Raw genomic sequence first — 17,576 nt, forward strand, 5'->3', positions numbered from 1 at the left:
GTCGGGGGGGCTGTGGTTGCTCCTCTGAGGGGATTGGGAAGCCCTGCCCAGGGCCCAGGGGACGCTCACGAAGCACCTCTTCCTCCTCCTGTTTCCAGCTTCCAGGCCACATTTACTGATGTGGAAAACAAAGGCAGAAGAAAAACAATTGAACAGCCTTACAACTTACAGCCCATTGACAAGTCCTTGAGACGACAGACAGTGACCTTCTAGGAACTCAGCTGCCTGCATGTTAGTAGTTTGCTAAGGGCAAAAAGCAGTCTTAGCTTAACATTAGTCCAACCTCCTAGATCCTGTAAGTCTCTTTTAACATAATAAAAATTCCCTTGGAAACTTCCTTTATCTCTACCCACCCTCCCCCAGATGTATGTTAGCAATCATCCTCCAAGCATATGGTCCACTGACATACATCTGAAGTATCTCATGACTGAGGTGTTTCTAGAAAGTAATAAATGACCTTTTCCTAACACCAGTGAGCACCTGGAGGACCTGGAAACTTTCCTTCCCAATTCGTTACACTTCTGCTATCCCTAACCCCCTCCCGACTTGAAAGTATATAATGGGCCACTTCACACAACCCAGTGCAGCTCTTTCTGCCCAACGGTCCTGTCCCTGTGCTTTCCTAAAACCTCCCTTTTTGCACCGAAAACCCTGCAAGAATTCTTTGTTGACCATTTACTCCGGACCTGAACATTTCACATCATTACCACCAGCAACGAAAGCATCTTCATGACAATGATGGTCACTTCCTAAATAAAGCCCGAGAATGTAATCTAACCCAGCAAAAAAAGAAAGCCACTTAAAAGTGAAATGAGAGGGGCGCCTGGGTGGCTCAGTCGGTTGGGCGTCCGACTTCAGCTCAGGTCATGATCTCTCGGTCCGTGAGTCCGAGCCCCGCATCGGGCTCTGTGCTGACAGCTCAGAGCCTGGAGCCTGTTTCGGATTCTGTGTCTCCCTCTCTCTGACCCTCCCCTGTTCATGCTCTGTCTCTCTCTGTCTCAAAAATAAATAAACGTTAAAAAAAATTTAAAAAAGTGAAATGAGAATGGTGGAATATTGAAAATGTTTTTAAGAGCATTTAAAGACATTAAACATACATATAAAATGAAAGGTAAAATTTTAAAAAGAATGTGAATCTCTTATTGTTCTTGTAATTTGTCTAAAAAGGAATATATATATATATATATATATATATATGAGAATATATATGAGATGGGGGAGCATAAGGCAGGATAAGGGCGACATACAAGCTCACACACCCCTCCCCCACAGGTGGGATCTGTGTGATATCCCTTAGTCACTCCTGGCTGCCCAAGACCAAAGGAAAGGAAAGAAAACAAATGGTTAACTGATAGAGATCACGGTCCTGCAGGACGGGGGGGGGGGGGGGGGGGGGGGGGGGGGGGCGGGGGGGGGGAGTCTTCATTAGTTTACACATATTTTAGTAAATTACAAGAAAAAGGCAATCTTATCAACGGCCAGCCAGCCGGATCTCCAGAGCCCTATAGACTCAGTTTCCTGGAGCCCCAACCTCACCCTCCCCTGGATCCAGAGTGATGTAGGGAACAAAGGCAAGAAGGGAATGGCAGACAGTGTTGAATTTCCTTATAACCTGGGGCCCATTGACAAATACTTGAGGCTGGCAGAGGAAACCATTTCTCCAGGGACTCCCTACCTACTTGATGTTAATGCTTTGCTAGAGGAAAAACAACCTTAGCTTGGCAACAGCAGGCCTGCAGTGATCTCTGAGTCTTTAGCATATGAAAGTCCTTGGAAACTTCCCTTTTGACTTTACCTCCCTCAAGTCCCTGGGATATAACCAGCCTTTCTACACAATCCCACTGCAGCCCTTCCTGCCAACATGGGCCCGGTCCTGTGCTTTAATAAAATCACCTTTTGCACCAAAGGTGTCTTCTAGAATTCTTCCTTGGCTGTCATCTCCGGACATGTGATGAGGTTTTGGAGTGTCCGGAGATGACACATATACCTGACCCATGGTCTGGAATTCATCTACCCTTACCACAGAGTATTCTTAGAAATGGAGGTTTCCCTTGGAATCCAGGAGTTCACCAGAAAGATGTGGTCTCCAAGGACTTAGACGTAGATGGGATGTGCTCCAGCCCTGGTGTGGCCCCTCTCTCATCATCCTGCCACTGCCACTGCCACTTTTCATCCTCGTCCTCGCCCTTCCAGGTGTCTCTCAGGTCAGCCTCCTTTGGACGAGGGTCTGGGAGAGTGACTGGGACAGCAGAGCTTCATAGAAGTTCCTCTCCCCCGGTGGGGCAGGAGGGCTGGCCGAGGAGAGTATTTGCGCCCTTGGGGAAGGATCTTTATCCTTCCTGAGCGGCCAACACACTGGAGGTGCCAGCAGACACAGTGGCTTCTCTCTGGGAGTGCCGCCTGCAGAGTCCCCACAGAGCAGGCACCCCGAGGGGAGCCACGGGGCCAGATACGGCCCCTGGGGGGCGACCCAACAGCGAGGGGTGCAGGCCCAGGAGGCTGCAAGCATCCGAGGTGAGGGGCGGGGCAGGGGTGACCCAGGATCCATGGGGACACTGGGGGGCACCGGCGGGCGGGGGAGCTGCCTGCACAAGGTGGCACGAAGAGCCGTCCGCTTGCGGGCGAATCCCTGGACTCTGTAGAAAAGTCAGCGGGTGTCCTAGCTTGCAACCCGTCGGCGGCCAGCGCGCCCTTCGCCCCAGGCTCGCGAGGGCCACCGGGCCGGGTGACAGAGAACGGGCGTGCAGCGGGCCACGCAAGGGCTCCAGAAAAGTCGACGAGGGCAAAGGGCGAGGCCAACGGTCTGGCCCCGCGGGACTCGCTAGCCTCTGGCCGCGAGCACCGGGCTGCATTTGGAGGGACCAGGCGTCGCCTCGCTCGTTGGGACCGGCCACGACCGCGGCGTGGGCGCCCAACCGCCGCCTCAGCGCCCTGGGTCCTCCGCCCTTTCCCTTGGGTCCCCGAGGGCGGCAGCCGGGACCCTCCGATGGGGGACCGGGCTCAGCGGCGGGGCCAGCCGGGTTCGGCCGGATGCGGGGGACGTGGGGGAGCTGGCCCCGGGAGGGAGAGCCCCAGGTCGCCGGGCAGGCGGCAGCGGGGCCAGCGTCCAGGTGCTGAGCGACACGGGACGGAGCGGCCCCGGGCGCCAGAGCCCCCGGGCGCGTCTCTCCAAGCGCCGCCGCAGAGGACAGCAGTTAGGCCGGCGCCCCGCCGCCGCGTGCGGGTAGCCCAGGGCCCGGGACAGCCACCTGCAGATGCTTCACGGGGTGGCCCGGCATCCCGGAGCCGGCGGCGGCGCGGCCGCCCGGGGAAGCTGAGCCCGCGGCACCCGCGGCCGGGCCGCCGGGATCCTGAGGTGGCACCCAGGTGCCCCGACCTGCCCGCCCGCCGCCCCCACGTCAGCCGGTCCCGGAGGGCAGGGCCTCTTCACTTAGCTCTACGCATGTGGGCGAACGGTCTTCAAGGCCCAGAACTTGCCTCGGCTCGCCCAGGTGGTGGCGGCCCTGCCAGGGCTTGACCCGGGCTGCCTGGCGCTCCTGGAACCATCAGATCCTGGCGAGTCCTCGTCATGCACACGTCACGAATTACTTCGTGGTGTTCTGTTTCGATGGTCCTTAGGGCGCTCGGCGCCGGGGCACACGAGTGATGGATGAGCGCCCCGGAGGGCCAACTCGGGGGCACTTGCAAGTGTGCCTTGGGCACACCGGGCCTCCGTCTCTCAGAAGATGAGGGCGGGGGCCACGCGTGGTCAGAACATCTCGGTGGCAGATTGCTCCCGGAACTGAGTCGCGCAGCAAACCACGCGGCTGTCAGTGAGGCGTCTTCTCCCAGGTGCAGGGACAGGGGTGCACATGGGGGAGGGGGAGGGGCCCAGGGTCCCCTGCCCCGGGAACTCCTGCCCGGAAGGCACCGACAGTTCTTAGAATCAGTCCATAGACCAGGCTTCGGAATCCTAGTCCAACTCGGCAGTTTACTCACGCTAACTTATCCAGGCGGCAAAGATGCTCTGTGTCTCCATCTATTCAGGGCTTTGGAATTTTCTCTCGGCAATATTTGGTACTAGGATAACAGTGAGGCCTGTGGGCTAGATTCCACACATGGCCTGTGTTTGTAAGACCCCAGAGCTAAGAACCGTGCTGGCAAGTTTAGTTGTAACACCCCTGCACACGCGCGCGCGCGCGCGCGCGCACACACACACACACACACACACACACACACACACACAGGGAGAGAGACAGAGAGAGAGAGAGAAATATGTGACAGAGATCTGTGATCCACAAAGCTATAATATATATGTGTTATCGGGCTTTTTTCGAGAAAGTTTGAAGCCACTGCTCTATGGTCTGGGGACTCTAGGTCTTCCACGGCTTTTGCCAATTTGTTTGTAAGTACTCGATGGGGTTTGTGCATCAGTAGAGGTTAAATCTGGAGCTTGTACTGGGACTGCCAGATTGCCCATAGGGTGAGAGCTAGCAAATCTATCCGCAGGGAAGGGGGGGGGGGGAGCATGTCTTAAAAAAGTTTTCAACTACTCTTTCTTCCTATAAATTTTCTGCCCCCTTCTCCCTTCTTCTGGGACTCCTATAATGTAAGTGTTATCATGTTTGATGGAGTCACTGAGTTCCCTAAGTCTATCCTCATTTTGCAGAATTCTTTTCTCTTTCTTTTATTCAGCTTACTTTCCATTACTCTGTCTCCCAGATCACTAATTCGTTCCTCAGCTTCTTCCATTCTGCTCTTCATTCCATCAGGTGTGTCTCTCATTTCATTTATTGTGTCCTTTATCTCTGCTTTGTTATTCCTTATCTCTGTGTTATGGGTCTCACTCATGTCTTCCACTCTTTTCTCAAGTCCAGTGAGTATCCTTATCTTTGGTTTAAATTCTCTATCAGGCATTTACTTATTCTGTTTTGCTTAGATCTCTGGCTATAGATAGCCATGTCTTATTCTTTCATTTGGGATAAATTTGTCTCCTCATTTTGCCTGCTCCTGTGTTTCTGTTCCTGTGTGTTAAGAAAGTCAGATAAAGGGGTACCAGGGTGGCTCGGTTGGTTAAGTGTCTGACATCGGCTCAGGTCATGATCTCGTGGTTTGTGAGTTCAAGCCTCTCATCAGGCTCTCTGCTCTCAGCACAGAGCCTGCTTCAGAACTTCTGTCTCCCTCTCTCTCTGCCCCTCCCCACCCCCTCTCTTTCAAAATTAAATAAACATTAAAAAAAAGAAAGCTAAAAAAATGTCAGCTGTGTCTTCTGCTCTTGAAAGTATGACTTTATGAAGAAGAGGTCCTGGAGTGCCCTACAGTGCAATGTCTCCTGTTCAGAACCTGGCACTTCAGGAGAGTATCCTACATGCGTTGCTTATGCCCTGCTGCTGTGTCTGAGTCAGTTTTCTCTTCAGTGCTGCTGTCTACACTGACTTTGCCTGTTGTGGGCTGTGCTTGTTCTCTGTGGTGTTAGTGGGACCCAGTCAGGACACCTCTTGGGGGTAGTACCTGCCTAGGAACTTGGGAGCAAATTAGCTAAATTTGCACTGGGCCGCTAGTCCTATGCAGGATCTCCCTAATCACTGCGGTGGCTCGATGTGCCAGTCTGAGCATGGTGCACAACATTGGCTGGGGTGGGAAGCTAGGTGGAGTGCAGTGGTTGGGCCTGGCGTGGTGGCTGGGTGCAGCATGTGGCAGCACCTGTGCACCTGGTGGCTCGGCACAGTGCACACTGGTGACAGGGTGCATGACTGGTCACAACCCACAAAGGTGGTCGGGGCACATGACTGGGTGGGCCATCTGATGGTTCCTGGTGGGGCGTGAGTTGTGGCTGGGCACAGAATGGGACACTTCCCTGGCATGTGTGATTGGGGAAAACATGGGGGTGGCTAGAGCACACAACTGGGTGTGGCATGGTGGATGTGCACTTGAAGTCTGGGCAGGGTGCTCATGGCTTTAACAAATTTAAACCCCTGAGCCCAGGGCCTAGGCTAGCAAGCTTGGAATGGGCAAGTCTTCAGGAGAATTCATGGGTGTGGCACACTGCTAGTGGGTTAGGTAACAAGTTCTGTGCAGCCCTGCTCCCTGCAGGTGTCTCTGTGCTTATGCTAGGGGGACAGGGAGGAAAATGGCATGTGCCAGCTCCCTTGTTTTAGGAGAAGTCCCCCTAACACACTCCAAAATCAGTATGAACAGATCTGTCTCCTATTTGCCCCCAGCATTGTGCAAACTGCCATTTTTATGTTGTCTCTCCATGCAGGCTCATGTCCTTTTAAGGGCAGCAACCCAGTTATCACTCACCTTCCTGGCTCCCCCAATGCTGAGTTAGCTGACCTCCAAACCTCCAGGTTCCAAGTCCCACTGGTTTTACAAACTCACAGAATTCAGCCCTGGTTTTTATTGTTTTATTTTTTTATTTGAGAGAGAGAGAGTGCACACGCACACAAGTGGGGAAGGGCAGGAGGGGAGAGAGAGAGAGAGAGAGAGAGACAGAGAGACAGAGAGACAGAGAGAGAGAGAAATCTTAAGCAGGCTCCATGCTCAGCATGGAGTCCAACATAGGGCTCAATTCCACGACCCTGGGTTCATGACCTGAGCTAAAATAAAAAGTCAGATGCTCAACTGACTGATACACCCAGGCTCACCTCAGCCCCTCTGTTTTTTTAAAGCCAAATGCTATGGGGCTTAGTTTTCCCCCATGTGAGCTCCCTGGTGTGAGGGCCTGTTTCTCTGCCCTCTTTGCAAGTGCAGCTCCTTCCCTCCTTCAGGCAGCCTCCCTTCACCTTTCTGACCTTTCTAACCTTTGAGATACAGCTTCTTCCCTGTATTTAGTTGTGGAGTTTTCCTGCCCGTCTTTGGATCCAAGTTGAAAATGTGGGACAAGATGAGCTCAGCTTCCTCCTATTCCACCATTTTCCCGAGCTCCAGCCTTGGTGAAATTTTCTTGTGCTCCTTTGTTCTTTAGGTTTATAGTTTCCACCAATTTGGAAATATTTCAGTCATTATTTCTTCCAATGATTTTCTGTCCCTCTACTTCTCTTTCAGGGCCTTCAGTTATATATGTGTAGTAGTTCTTTTGAAGTTGTCTCACTGCTCATTGATAATTTTTTCTTTTTTAGTATTTTCTGTTTCATTTTGAATAGTTTCTACTGCTACATCTTCCATTTTCCTGATCTTTTCTTCTGCAATGTCCACTTTGCCCTTAGTGACATCATTTCATACCATAATTTATAGTTTTTATCTCTTTTACTTAGATTAGGGTCTTCCTTAAATCTTTCATGTCTCTACTTAACATGTTCAGTCTTCTTGATTCTTGGACATATGGAACACGTCTTTGTTTTTGTTTTTGTTTTTTTAGAGGAAGAGAGAGGGGGTGAGTGGGGAAGAGGGGCAGAGGGAGAGATAAAGAGAATCCCAAGCAGGCTCCACACTCAGCACTGACGCAGGACTTGATCCCACAACCTCAAGATCATGACCTGAGCCGAAAACAAGAATCAGACACTCGACTGAGCCACCCAGACACCCCTACATTTTTCTGTTTTAATGTCTTCCACTTTGCCATTCTGTGCTTATTTCGAATGATTTTTCTCCTCAGTTGGGTTATATTTTGTTTCTGTGTATCACCACTTATTTTTTATTAGATTTCAGACATGATCTGTGAATATGTTTGTATTTCTGTAAATATTCCAGTGGGAAGACTGGCATCCTTGCAAAAATTACATAAACAAATGTAAACTGACAACTCTGGAAGTACCTTTGAAAGGTGGGTCCTCAGAAGGGCCATGAAGATCTCTCTCTATTCTCTGCATTTATGCACCTGTAAGTCTGTCTTCTAGTATGTCTCCTGGCGGCTCAGGTGATTGCTGATTAGCATTTATGTTTTAGTAAAAGGAAACCTTTTCAGATGTATAGCATTTGTATAGTCATGAGTAATCTATTCATACTCCTTCTATTTGCACTGAGTGTATGTGTATCTGATATATGGAAGTGTAACTAAATGGCTTAGAGGACCAAACTCTGCTCTGTCTCCAACCAGGTTATTTCTTGGGAGTCCACCTTCAGCCTAGAGGGGTAGGTTTAGTCTCCCCAGACAGTATGTGAACAAACAAACAAACAAACAACTAGTATGAATCAGTTTCCACTGTGGAGAATCTGGGTAATTTTAAAATAGCTCTGGGCCTTTTCTCCTGTGGAAAAACTAGAAGACCCTCCTATAGAGGCTGGAAGTCTGCAAGAGGGCCTTCTAGAGGTGGTCCATTCTTCAGTACACCATAGCCATACCCAGCATTTTTTCCCCTTATTAATGACCCAGTCTGTCCCTGGGGCATGAAGAGGGTTCTCTTTTATTTCTAGATTCTCCATTGCTCTTGGGATGAAATCCAAACCCCTAATATATCACGAAAAATACTTTAAGCTCCAACCCCTCCCCTCTCTACCTTGATGAATGCTGTCCCAACCACCCCAAACTATATCTTCCCAACAGACCTTCTTTCCCTCCCTAAATCCCAGTCTGTCCAGCTATCAGGCTTTTGTTCAGGTGTTTCTCTCTGCCAGGAACAATGTTCTGATAATTTGCATTTACCCCAGGTTTCAAAGTGATGCTAATGTTGCAGGTCCAGGGACCATACTATAAACTACTGATTCATTCAATTATTACCAGAATTCACATATTCTCTGAACATTTCCCACGTCTATGTCTTAGGCCTTATTTCAATGCCTCAATTCTCCCAAGATTTACAATGAGGAAATGGGTTTGTATGTTCCGTATCAATTCCAAAATTTAAATAATTACATAATTAGCAACCTAAGGTCATCAACAATGGTTGCACACTTCGTTATTTTCGTGCATAAGTACTGACTATCAATGAGAAATCCTGTATGAGACTATTATTCCTACAAAAATAATGTTTAAAGGAGAAATAAAACTCCAAATAATGTGTTTACATGTTAGAACCTGCCACCCTTCCAAAAATCAGGTTCTTCTCAGTGTGATTGGTGAGTACTTACAGACTTCTGTATTTTCTTGACATGTTCCATTCCAGTCTTATTGTGTAATTTCCATTAACTTGTCTACTAATGAATTCCCTCAGAGATAAGTTAGCTCAGTTCCAAAAGAGGCAAAAGCTAGCAGGTACGGTTTGTGGCACTCTGAAAATTACCATGAAATATATATTATCTTATAGAAGATTTGGATCATTTGCTTAAGTTTTTCCCTTTTACCTTACTTCTGTTGGAATCAAGACAAAGCACTGAACTTCCCAAGAACAAGAAGGCTATGTTATTATGCATTGAGGTTTTTTTTCTTTTTATTGTAGGATATATACCATTTTAGTCACTTTTAAATTTACAACTTATTAGCATGAAGTACATTCACAGTGCTGTGCATCCATCAGCACTATCCATTTCCAGAACTTTTTCATCATCCCAAACAGTAACTGTTCAATTAAACAACAACTTCCCCTTCCACACTGCCCTGAGCGGCTGGTAACCTCTATATCTCTATGAATTTCCCTACTCTAGGTACCTCATATAAATGGAATCATACAATATCTGTCCTTTTGTGTATGGTTTATCTCACTTAGCATGTTTCCAAAGTTCATAAATATTGTAGCACGCATCAGAAATCTATTCCTTCTAAAGCTGAATAATATTCCATTACATGTATATGCCACAATTTGTCTATCAGTTCATGTGTTGTGGATATCTAGATTGTTTTTCATCCTTTTCACCTAATGTAAATAATGCTGTCACCATACATGTTGGTGATCAATTATCTGTTTAAGTCCCTGCTTTCAATGCTTTAGAGTATATATCTAGAAGTGAAACTGCTGAAATATATGGTCGTTCTATATTTAACCTCTTCAGGAATCACAACAGTGTTTTCCACAAGGGCCATACCATTTTACATTCCCATAAGCGTTGCACAAAGGATTCCATTTTCCCCACAATGTCACTAACACTTATTTTCCCTGTTTAAAATATTCCTCATAGTCATCCTGGCAGTGATATCTCATTGTGGTTTTGGTTTGCATTTCCCTAATGACTAATTATATTGACCATTTTTCATGTGTTTATTAGCCATTTATAGATCTTCTTTGGAGAAATGTTTGTTGCTAGTCTTTTCAGTATGTTTGCATCATATTTGTAAGGGATACTGGTCTGTAGTTTTCCTTTCTTACTTCCTTTCTTTCTCTTTTTCCTTTTCTTTTCTCTTTCTTCTTTCTTTCTTTCTTCTTTCCCTTCTTTCCCTCCCTCCCTCCCTCGTTCCCTTCCCTTCTTTCTGTCTTATAGTATCTTTGTCTGATTTTGGTATCAGGACAATTCTGGCATCATAAAATGAGTTAGGAAATGTTGCCTGCTCTTCAACTTTTTCAGAGTGTCCCTCCCCTTAAAAGGTCTTGGCATCTTGTTGAAAATTAATTGACCATACATGTGAGGGTTTATTTCTGGGCTTTCTATTCTATTGCACTGGTCTGTATGTCTGTCCTTATGTCACTGCCATACTGCTGTAATTAATGTAGCACTGTAATAAATTGTGAAGTTGGGTAACTTTATTCTTTATTCTTCTTAGGATTGTTTTGGCTATTTGGGGCCCTTTATAATTCTGTATGAATTTGGGGATTGACTTTACCTTTTCTAAAAAAAAAAAAAAAAAAGGGCAGCTGGAATTTTAATAGCATTGAATCTGTGTGTCTCTTTGGGTAGTATTAACATCTTAACAATGTTAAGTCTTTCTGGGTTTTTCTGAACATGAGATATCTTTCCATTTATTTGGGTCATCTTTGATTTTGTCCAGCATTTTTGTTTTGTTTTGTTTTGAGCATACAAATCTTTCACCTTGATTAGACTTACTACCAAATATCTTCCTCTTGTAGGTACTATTATAAATGGAAGGACTTTCCTAATTTCCTTTTTGTATCATTCATTGCTGTTCCATGGATATACCATTGACTTGGGGTATTGATTTTTCCTTGCAACTTTGCTGAATTCATCTATTAGCCTTATTAGTTTTGGGGAATTCTTTTGTGAATCCTTTCTATATACGGGATCATTTCAACTGCAAAAAGATAGTTTTACAACTTCCTTTCCATTTTGGGTACCTTTTATTTCCTTTTCTTGCCTTATAGCTCTGAGATAAAACTCTGAGAACAATGATGAATAGTAACTGTGAAAGCAGGTCTACTTGTCTTTTTCTGACCTTAGAGGAAAAGCTTTCAGTCTTTCACCACTGAAGATGATTTTAGCTGTGGGTTTTACACATAGCCTTCATCATGTTGAGGAGTTTTCCCTCTATTCCTAGTTTTCTGAGCATTTTTATCATGAAGGTTATTGAGTTTTGTCAAATGCCTTTTCTGCATAAAGTGAGATGATCATGTGAGTTTTCTCCTTCATTTTATTAATGGAATGGATTACATTGGTTGATTTTCTTCTCACTCTTGCATTACTGGGGTAAATTGTACTTGGTCATGGTGAATAAATCTTTTAATATACTGGTGGATTCTATTTGCTAATATTTTGTTGAGGATTTTTGCATCTATATCCACAAAGAATACTGCTCTGTAATTTTCTTTTCATGTGATTTCTTTATCTGGCTTTGGTATGAGAACAATGTTCTCATAGAGAATTTTTTTCCTCTAATTGTTTAGAAGCTTGAGAAGAATGATTGGTGTTAAATCTTCATTAAATATTTGGTAGAATTCACTTGTACAGCCATTTGGTACAGGACTTTTCTTTGTTGGGAGGTTTCTGATTACTGACTCAATCTCTTTACTTTTTATAGAGTAAATCTGTTTTTTTTTTTTAACTTTTATAAAGCAGATCTGTTGAAATATTCTATTTCCTCGAGTTAGTTTAGGTAATCTTTGTGTTTCAAGGAATTTGACCACTTCTTGATTATATAATTTGTTGGTGCACCAATATTACACTGTGTGTTAACTGGAATCTAAATAAAAATTTAGAGAAAGAAAATAATTTGTTGGTGTACAGTTGTTCTTAATATTGTCTTATAATCCTTTTTACCTCTGTAAGGTTGGTAGCAAGATCTCCATTTTCATTTCTGGTTATTTGTGTTTTCTTTTTTTGTGTCAGTCTAGGTAACGTTCTGTCAATTCTGTTGATTTTTTTCAGAGCCAACTTTTGGTTTCACTGATTTTCTCTGTTTTTCTATTTGGTTTATCTCCACTTTGTCTTTTATTATTTCCTTCTTCCATAGCTTTTTGGTGTAAAGTTAGGTTATGGATTCCCAGATCTTTTCTCATATAGGCAATTTATGTTACAAATTTCCCTCCTAGCACTGCTTTTGCTATACGACATTAATTTTGGTATGCTGTGTTTTCATTAGTCTTTAAGTATTTTCTGATTTAATTTGTGATCTATTCGTTGACCCATTGGTTGTTTTCTTAGTCCATTCAGGCTACTATAATAAGATACCAGAGATTGGATAGCTTGTAAGCAGGATAAACCTATTTTTCACAGTTCTTGAGGGTGGAAGTCAGAGATCAAGGTGCCAGCATTGTCAGGTTTTCAGGTTGCAGGATTTGTTTTGTATCCTCACAGGCAGAAGGAACAAGAGAGTTCTGTGGGATCTCTTTTCTAAAAGCACCCATCCCATTCATGAGGGTTCTACCATTATGACCTAAGCATCTCTCAGAAGCCCCACCTTTTAATACCAACACATCAGACAGTAGGACTTCAACATAGGAACTTGGGGGAAGACACATTCAGGCCATAACAGTTATTTATGAGTGTATAGTTTAATTTTTGCTTATTTGTGAATTGTCCACTTTTCCTTAATTTCTAACTTCCTCCTGTTATGATCAACAAAGTTACTTTATATATGTTAAAGCTATTGATATTTGTTTTATGGGCTAATATATAAATCCATCATGAAAAATATGCCATGTGCAATTGAGAAGAATGTGTATGGTGCAGTTTTGAGGTGGAATGTTATTTGTCTGTTAGGTGTAGTTGGCTTGTTGAGTTGTTTATGTCCTTTATTCCTTTATCTTTTGTGTGGTGATCTACCCATTATTTAAAGTGGAGTCCTGAAGTCTCCAACTATTAATACAACAGTCTATTTCTCCCTTCAATTCTGTCAACTTTGCCTCACATATTTTTATGGGCCTGTTATTAGATGTGCAAACGCTTATAATTGGTATATATTTTTCCTGTGTTGAACATTTTAGTAATATACAGTGATCCTGTCACTTGAAATCTTTTAGATTTAAAGTCTATTTTGTCTGATATTAATATAGGCACCAGAGCTCTGTTTTGGTTACTCTTTGCATAAAAGAGCTTTTCCCACTCTTTTAACATATTTGTGTCTTTGGGCCCACTGTGACTCACTTGTAGACAGCATCTGGTTGGAACATTTTTCTAATCCATTCTGTCAATCTCTTATTGGAGAACTTAATCTATTTACATTAAAAGTAATTACTGGAGAGTAAGAACTTCTGCCTTTTTGCTCTTGGTTTTCTATATGACCGACAGCATTTTTATCCCTCATTTCCTCAATTAGTGCCTGAGCAAGCCTGGGTGACAACTGAAGTGAACTTTGCAAGGTGAACAGTAGTCACTCTGACAGATGAGCGTGGTAAAAAGGGGGATAAGAAGGGCATTCTAGGCTGAAGGAACAGCATGCTAAAGGGAATATTTTTTTGTTCAAAAAGGCAGGAGAGGACCTGTGTGGTTGCAAAAGAAACCTTAATCTTCTGAGACACAGTACCGTCATGAGGCAGTTGCATGGTCTCTTGGCGGGGGGGGGGGGGGGGGGTGTTCAAATTTAGCCTACGTTTGAGATGTGTGACTCTGGGAAACTTACTAGAGCTGTCAAATCTCAGGTTGCGGACAATGCCATGGAGATGATTATGACACTCACCTCATAGTCAGTGGGAGGATTAATAAAAGTAAGAAAAACACACCAAGCAACTCACATGTACCAGGCACTCCACTGTTTGCTTTAGGAGTATTTTCTCTTCAATTCTCAAAAACACCTGGTAAAATAGGAATTAATCTTGGTTTGATGTAGAAATCAAGGCTTGAGAAATGAAAGGACTTCCCCGAGGTTATACAGGCACACCTCATTTTCTTGTACTTCACTTTACTGTGGTTTGCGGATATTGCATTGTTTACAAACTGATGAAGATTGGTGGCAATCCTGCATCAAACAAATGTCAACATCATTTTTCAAACAGCATTTGTCTTTTCATGTCTCTGTCACATTTTGGTAATTCCCACAATATTTTTTTTCTTTATTATTATATTTGTTATGGTGATCTGTGATCAGTGATCTTTGATGTTACAGTCGTCATGGTTTTGGGGTGCCAGAAACTGCACACATATAAGACCATGAACTTAACCAATAGTGCGTTCTGACTGCTCCACTAACCACCTGCTCATCTCTGTCTGGTCCTTAGGCCTCCCTGTTCCCTGAGACACAATATGGAAATTAGGCCAACAGATAACCCTACAATGGCCTCTAAGTGTTCAAGTGAAAGGAAGAGTTACACATCTGTCACTTGAAATCAAAAGCTATGATTAAGCTTAGTGAGGAAGGTGGTCAAAAGCCAAGTTAGGCTGAAAGCAGCTAGGCCTCTTGCACCAAACAGCCAAGTTGTAAATGCAAAGGAAAATTTCTTGAAGAAAATTAAAAGTGCTACTCCAGTGAACACACAAATGTGTGAACAGAAGTCACAATATTCCCATAAACCAAAGCCTGATCCAGAGTGCGAACTCTTCAGTTCTTGGTAGGCTGGGAGAGGCGAGGAAGCTACAGAGAGGAAATGGGGCTAACGGAGGTGGATTCGTGCAGTTTAAGAAGCCATCTCTGTACAAGTACAAGGTGAAGTAGTAAGTTCTGATGTGGAAGCTGCAGCAAGTTGTCCAGAAGATGTGGCTAAAATCATTACTGAAGGTGGCTACACTAAGCAAAAGATCTTCAATGGAAAAAGATGTCATCTAGGACTTTCATAGCTAGAGAAAAGTCAATGCCTGGCTTCAGTTTCAAACAAGCTGACTCTTATTAAGGGCAAATGCACCTGATGACTTTAAGCAGAAACCAGTGTTCATTTACCATTCTGAAAATCCTAGGACCCTTAAGGATTATGCTAAATCTGCTCTGCCTGTGCTCTATAAATGGAACATCAAAGCCTGATGACAGCACATCTGTTTACAACATGGTTTACTGAGTATTTTACGTCCACAGTACTGCTCAAAGAAAAGAAAAAAGATCATTTTCAAAACATTACTGTTTAATTGACAATGTCTCCCTTATTCTGCCTTTTCTCCAAAACCATCTTTAGGGCACCATTCTTCCTTCCTGCAGCCCAGGTGGATTTTCGTCTCATCTTCTCTTATCTGGTGCTCTTTGTGTCTCCTTGGGAGTATACGGGGTAATAAACATATTCCCTCTGGAAATGGCTCAAATATGAAAGGTGGATGTGTTGGAAGGAAATGGGAGTGTCTTATAAGGACCCCGCGAAAAGTGAAACGGTAAGTAGATAAGAGTGATGAAATTAAGAGCTAATATTCACTGAATGCTTTTGAGGTACAAGACACTGCAAACATTTTATACAAATTAACTCATTTATCTTCATAAAATCCTGTGAGGTATTACTATCACCATTTATAGATGTTGAAGTAATTTGTCCAAGATCATATAAAGCATGCAACTTGGATTTATAGTCGGGTGACATGACTTCTGGGCATAGTCTTCACACACATGCAGGCATACACTTTTGAGCTCTTGAAAGGTATAGAGTGTGTTTTATTTACCTGGCTCACAGATGCTCAAGAAATGGTTAACAGAAATGATGGAGTAGGATTCTCCATCAGTGACACTGTAACATCATGATCTTAGCCCAATCTGCAGCAAGGTAATACACTCTCACCACTTTAAGTCCTCACTGTCTTGATTTAACCCTGGCTTGCTTTTCCTAGTTCAGTATCACTGTGAAGAGAGGGGCCAAGATGGCAGAACAGCATGAAGTTTTTTTGTGTGTCTCTCGTCCCTGAAATGCAGCCAGATCAACATTAAACTATCTTGCTAGAAAACCGGTATGAGGATTAACACAACAATCTGCACAACCTGAACCACAGTATCACTGTGAAGGCACTTTAAACCAAGAATTGTAAAACGTTATCATGTGCATGCTTATGCTTTTTAATTGTATGTGTTTAATTCATTCAAAGTTTGAATATTTGGATGAATCCTCTCATAACAAAATAACAAGGTAACATCAAACTACATGCAGTGAAAGCAAAATCTAGGATTAAAGTACTACTTCAACTGTGTGGTACCAGTGCTTGAGACAGGAGGAAGGACAAAGAATGGGAGAAACAGAACACTTGCCATTATCCCACAACTGTACATATATAGTGGCCAATCTATCCATAATTATAACAGTTCTTAATCCTTGACACCATGCTGTGCTTAAGTCTCTCAAAGATCCTTCAACATTCCTTAGAATTTCACAATCTCTTAAATAAAACTAAATCAAAGGAAAGATAAATGTCTGCTTTTTAAAAACTCACCATCCCATTCCAAATCTACTATCTCTATTGAGAATTGCTATGGAATGTGCCTTCATCTCTTGGCTTTGTTAGGGTTGCACATATACTAGAGTATTTTGTCTAAAGTTGGAAACCCTATCACTCATTCCACATCACAATTACATGTGATATAATACTCCTTTTTAAAATAATTTTTCTTATGACACGAAACACCATAGAGAGCATAACCTGAAATATAAGCTACATAAGTGTCGTTTACTCCCAAGTGTCCAGACAGTCCTAATCCAATCCAGACAGGATTCTGTACTATCCTTCTAGTCACAAGATAGGAAACCATGAGACAAGTAAGACTATTCCATTTATCTAAAACTTAAGACTACTTGAAGCCAGCCCCTTTACAAACCATAATTATCTGTCAAGGTTCAGTGTAGAAAATAAAATGCCTCTCAAGCATTTCAAGAAGGCACATATTATAAGTAGCTGTTTTCAAACTTGGTAGGCAGGCTGGAGGAAGGGTAATGGGGACAGCTCTGTACTATTAATTTCAATGTAAACTCCCATAACTATGATCCAGGATGGAGAAATGACTGTTGCTGTTATCAGTCATGCTCCCAGCAGGGATACCTTAAAGCCACAAAGCATGAAACTAGACTCTGGATCATGGAGTCCAGATAGAGTTAACATGACAGAACAGGCCTGTGTGCTTTGCCTAGAACGACTCCCAGAGTGTATGTGCCCACACACAGGTAATTAGTACTCATCCTTTAAGATTCAGATTGAAAAGCACATCCACCATTAAGCCTGCTCTGATCTCTCATAGTTTGTTGTTTCTTGGCTATGTTCTCACTGCACTGGTAATTAAAATGTGTGAATTAAGCCAACTGGAAATGGACTGTGAATTATCTTCACGAAAATAAGGATATTCTCAGCACAGAGATCAAGCCATTTTTCTCTAGCTTAGCTAGTCTCCCGCTAAAGCACACAGTAAGGATAAGGATATTCTCCTTAATGCTTCAAGAGGAAAGGCTTAATGCTTCAAGAGGAAAGTAAAAAACTTTGCAAGAAATATCAGTGTCACAGTGAAA

The 17,576-nt window shown here is 43.6% G+C and overlaps 1 protein-coding gene across 1 annotated transcript; it reads left to right on the top strand.

Moving 5' to 3' along the window:
• Nucleotides 1-1,974: 1,974 nt before the first annotated feature.
• LOC132690490 (uncharacterized) lies at nt 1,975-16,447 on the top strand. Its single transcript, XM_078439256.1, has 5 exons — nt 1,975-2,204; nt 2,542-3,831; nt 7,672-7,800; nt 14,397-15,471; nt 15,919-16,447. The coding sequence occupies exons 1-2, from the start codon at nt 1,975-1,977 to the stop codon at nt 3,515-3,517; spliced, it is 1,206 nt and encodes a 401-aa protein (XP_078295382.1). The 3' UTR covers nt 3,518-3,831; nt 7,672-7,800; nt 14,397-15,471; nt 15,919-16,447.
• Nucleotides 16,448-17,576: the final 1,129 nt, after the last annotated feature.

The sequence above is a fragment of the Panthera onca genome, chromosome E2, assembly GCF_046562875.1.
Source record: "Panthera onca isolate mPanOnc1 chromosome E2, mPanOnc1 haplotype 2, whole genome shotgun sequence".
Taxonomy (NCBI): Eukaryota; Metazoa; Chordata; class Mammalia; order Carnivora; family Felidae; genus Panthera; species Panthera onca.

Coding starts and splice junctions, on each gene's coding strand:
- LOC132690490 (XM_078439256.1), top strand. CDS start 1,975: ATGACACATATACCTGACCCATGGTCTGGAATTCATCTACCCTTACCA. Junction 2,205..2,541: donor CCCTTCCAGGTGTCTCTCAG/GTCAGCCTCCTT, acceptor GGGGTGACCCAG/GATCCATGGGGACACTGGGG.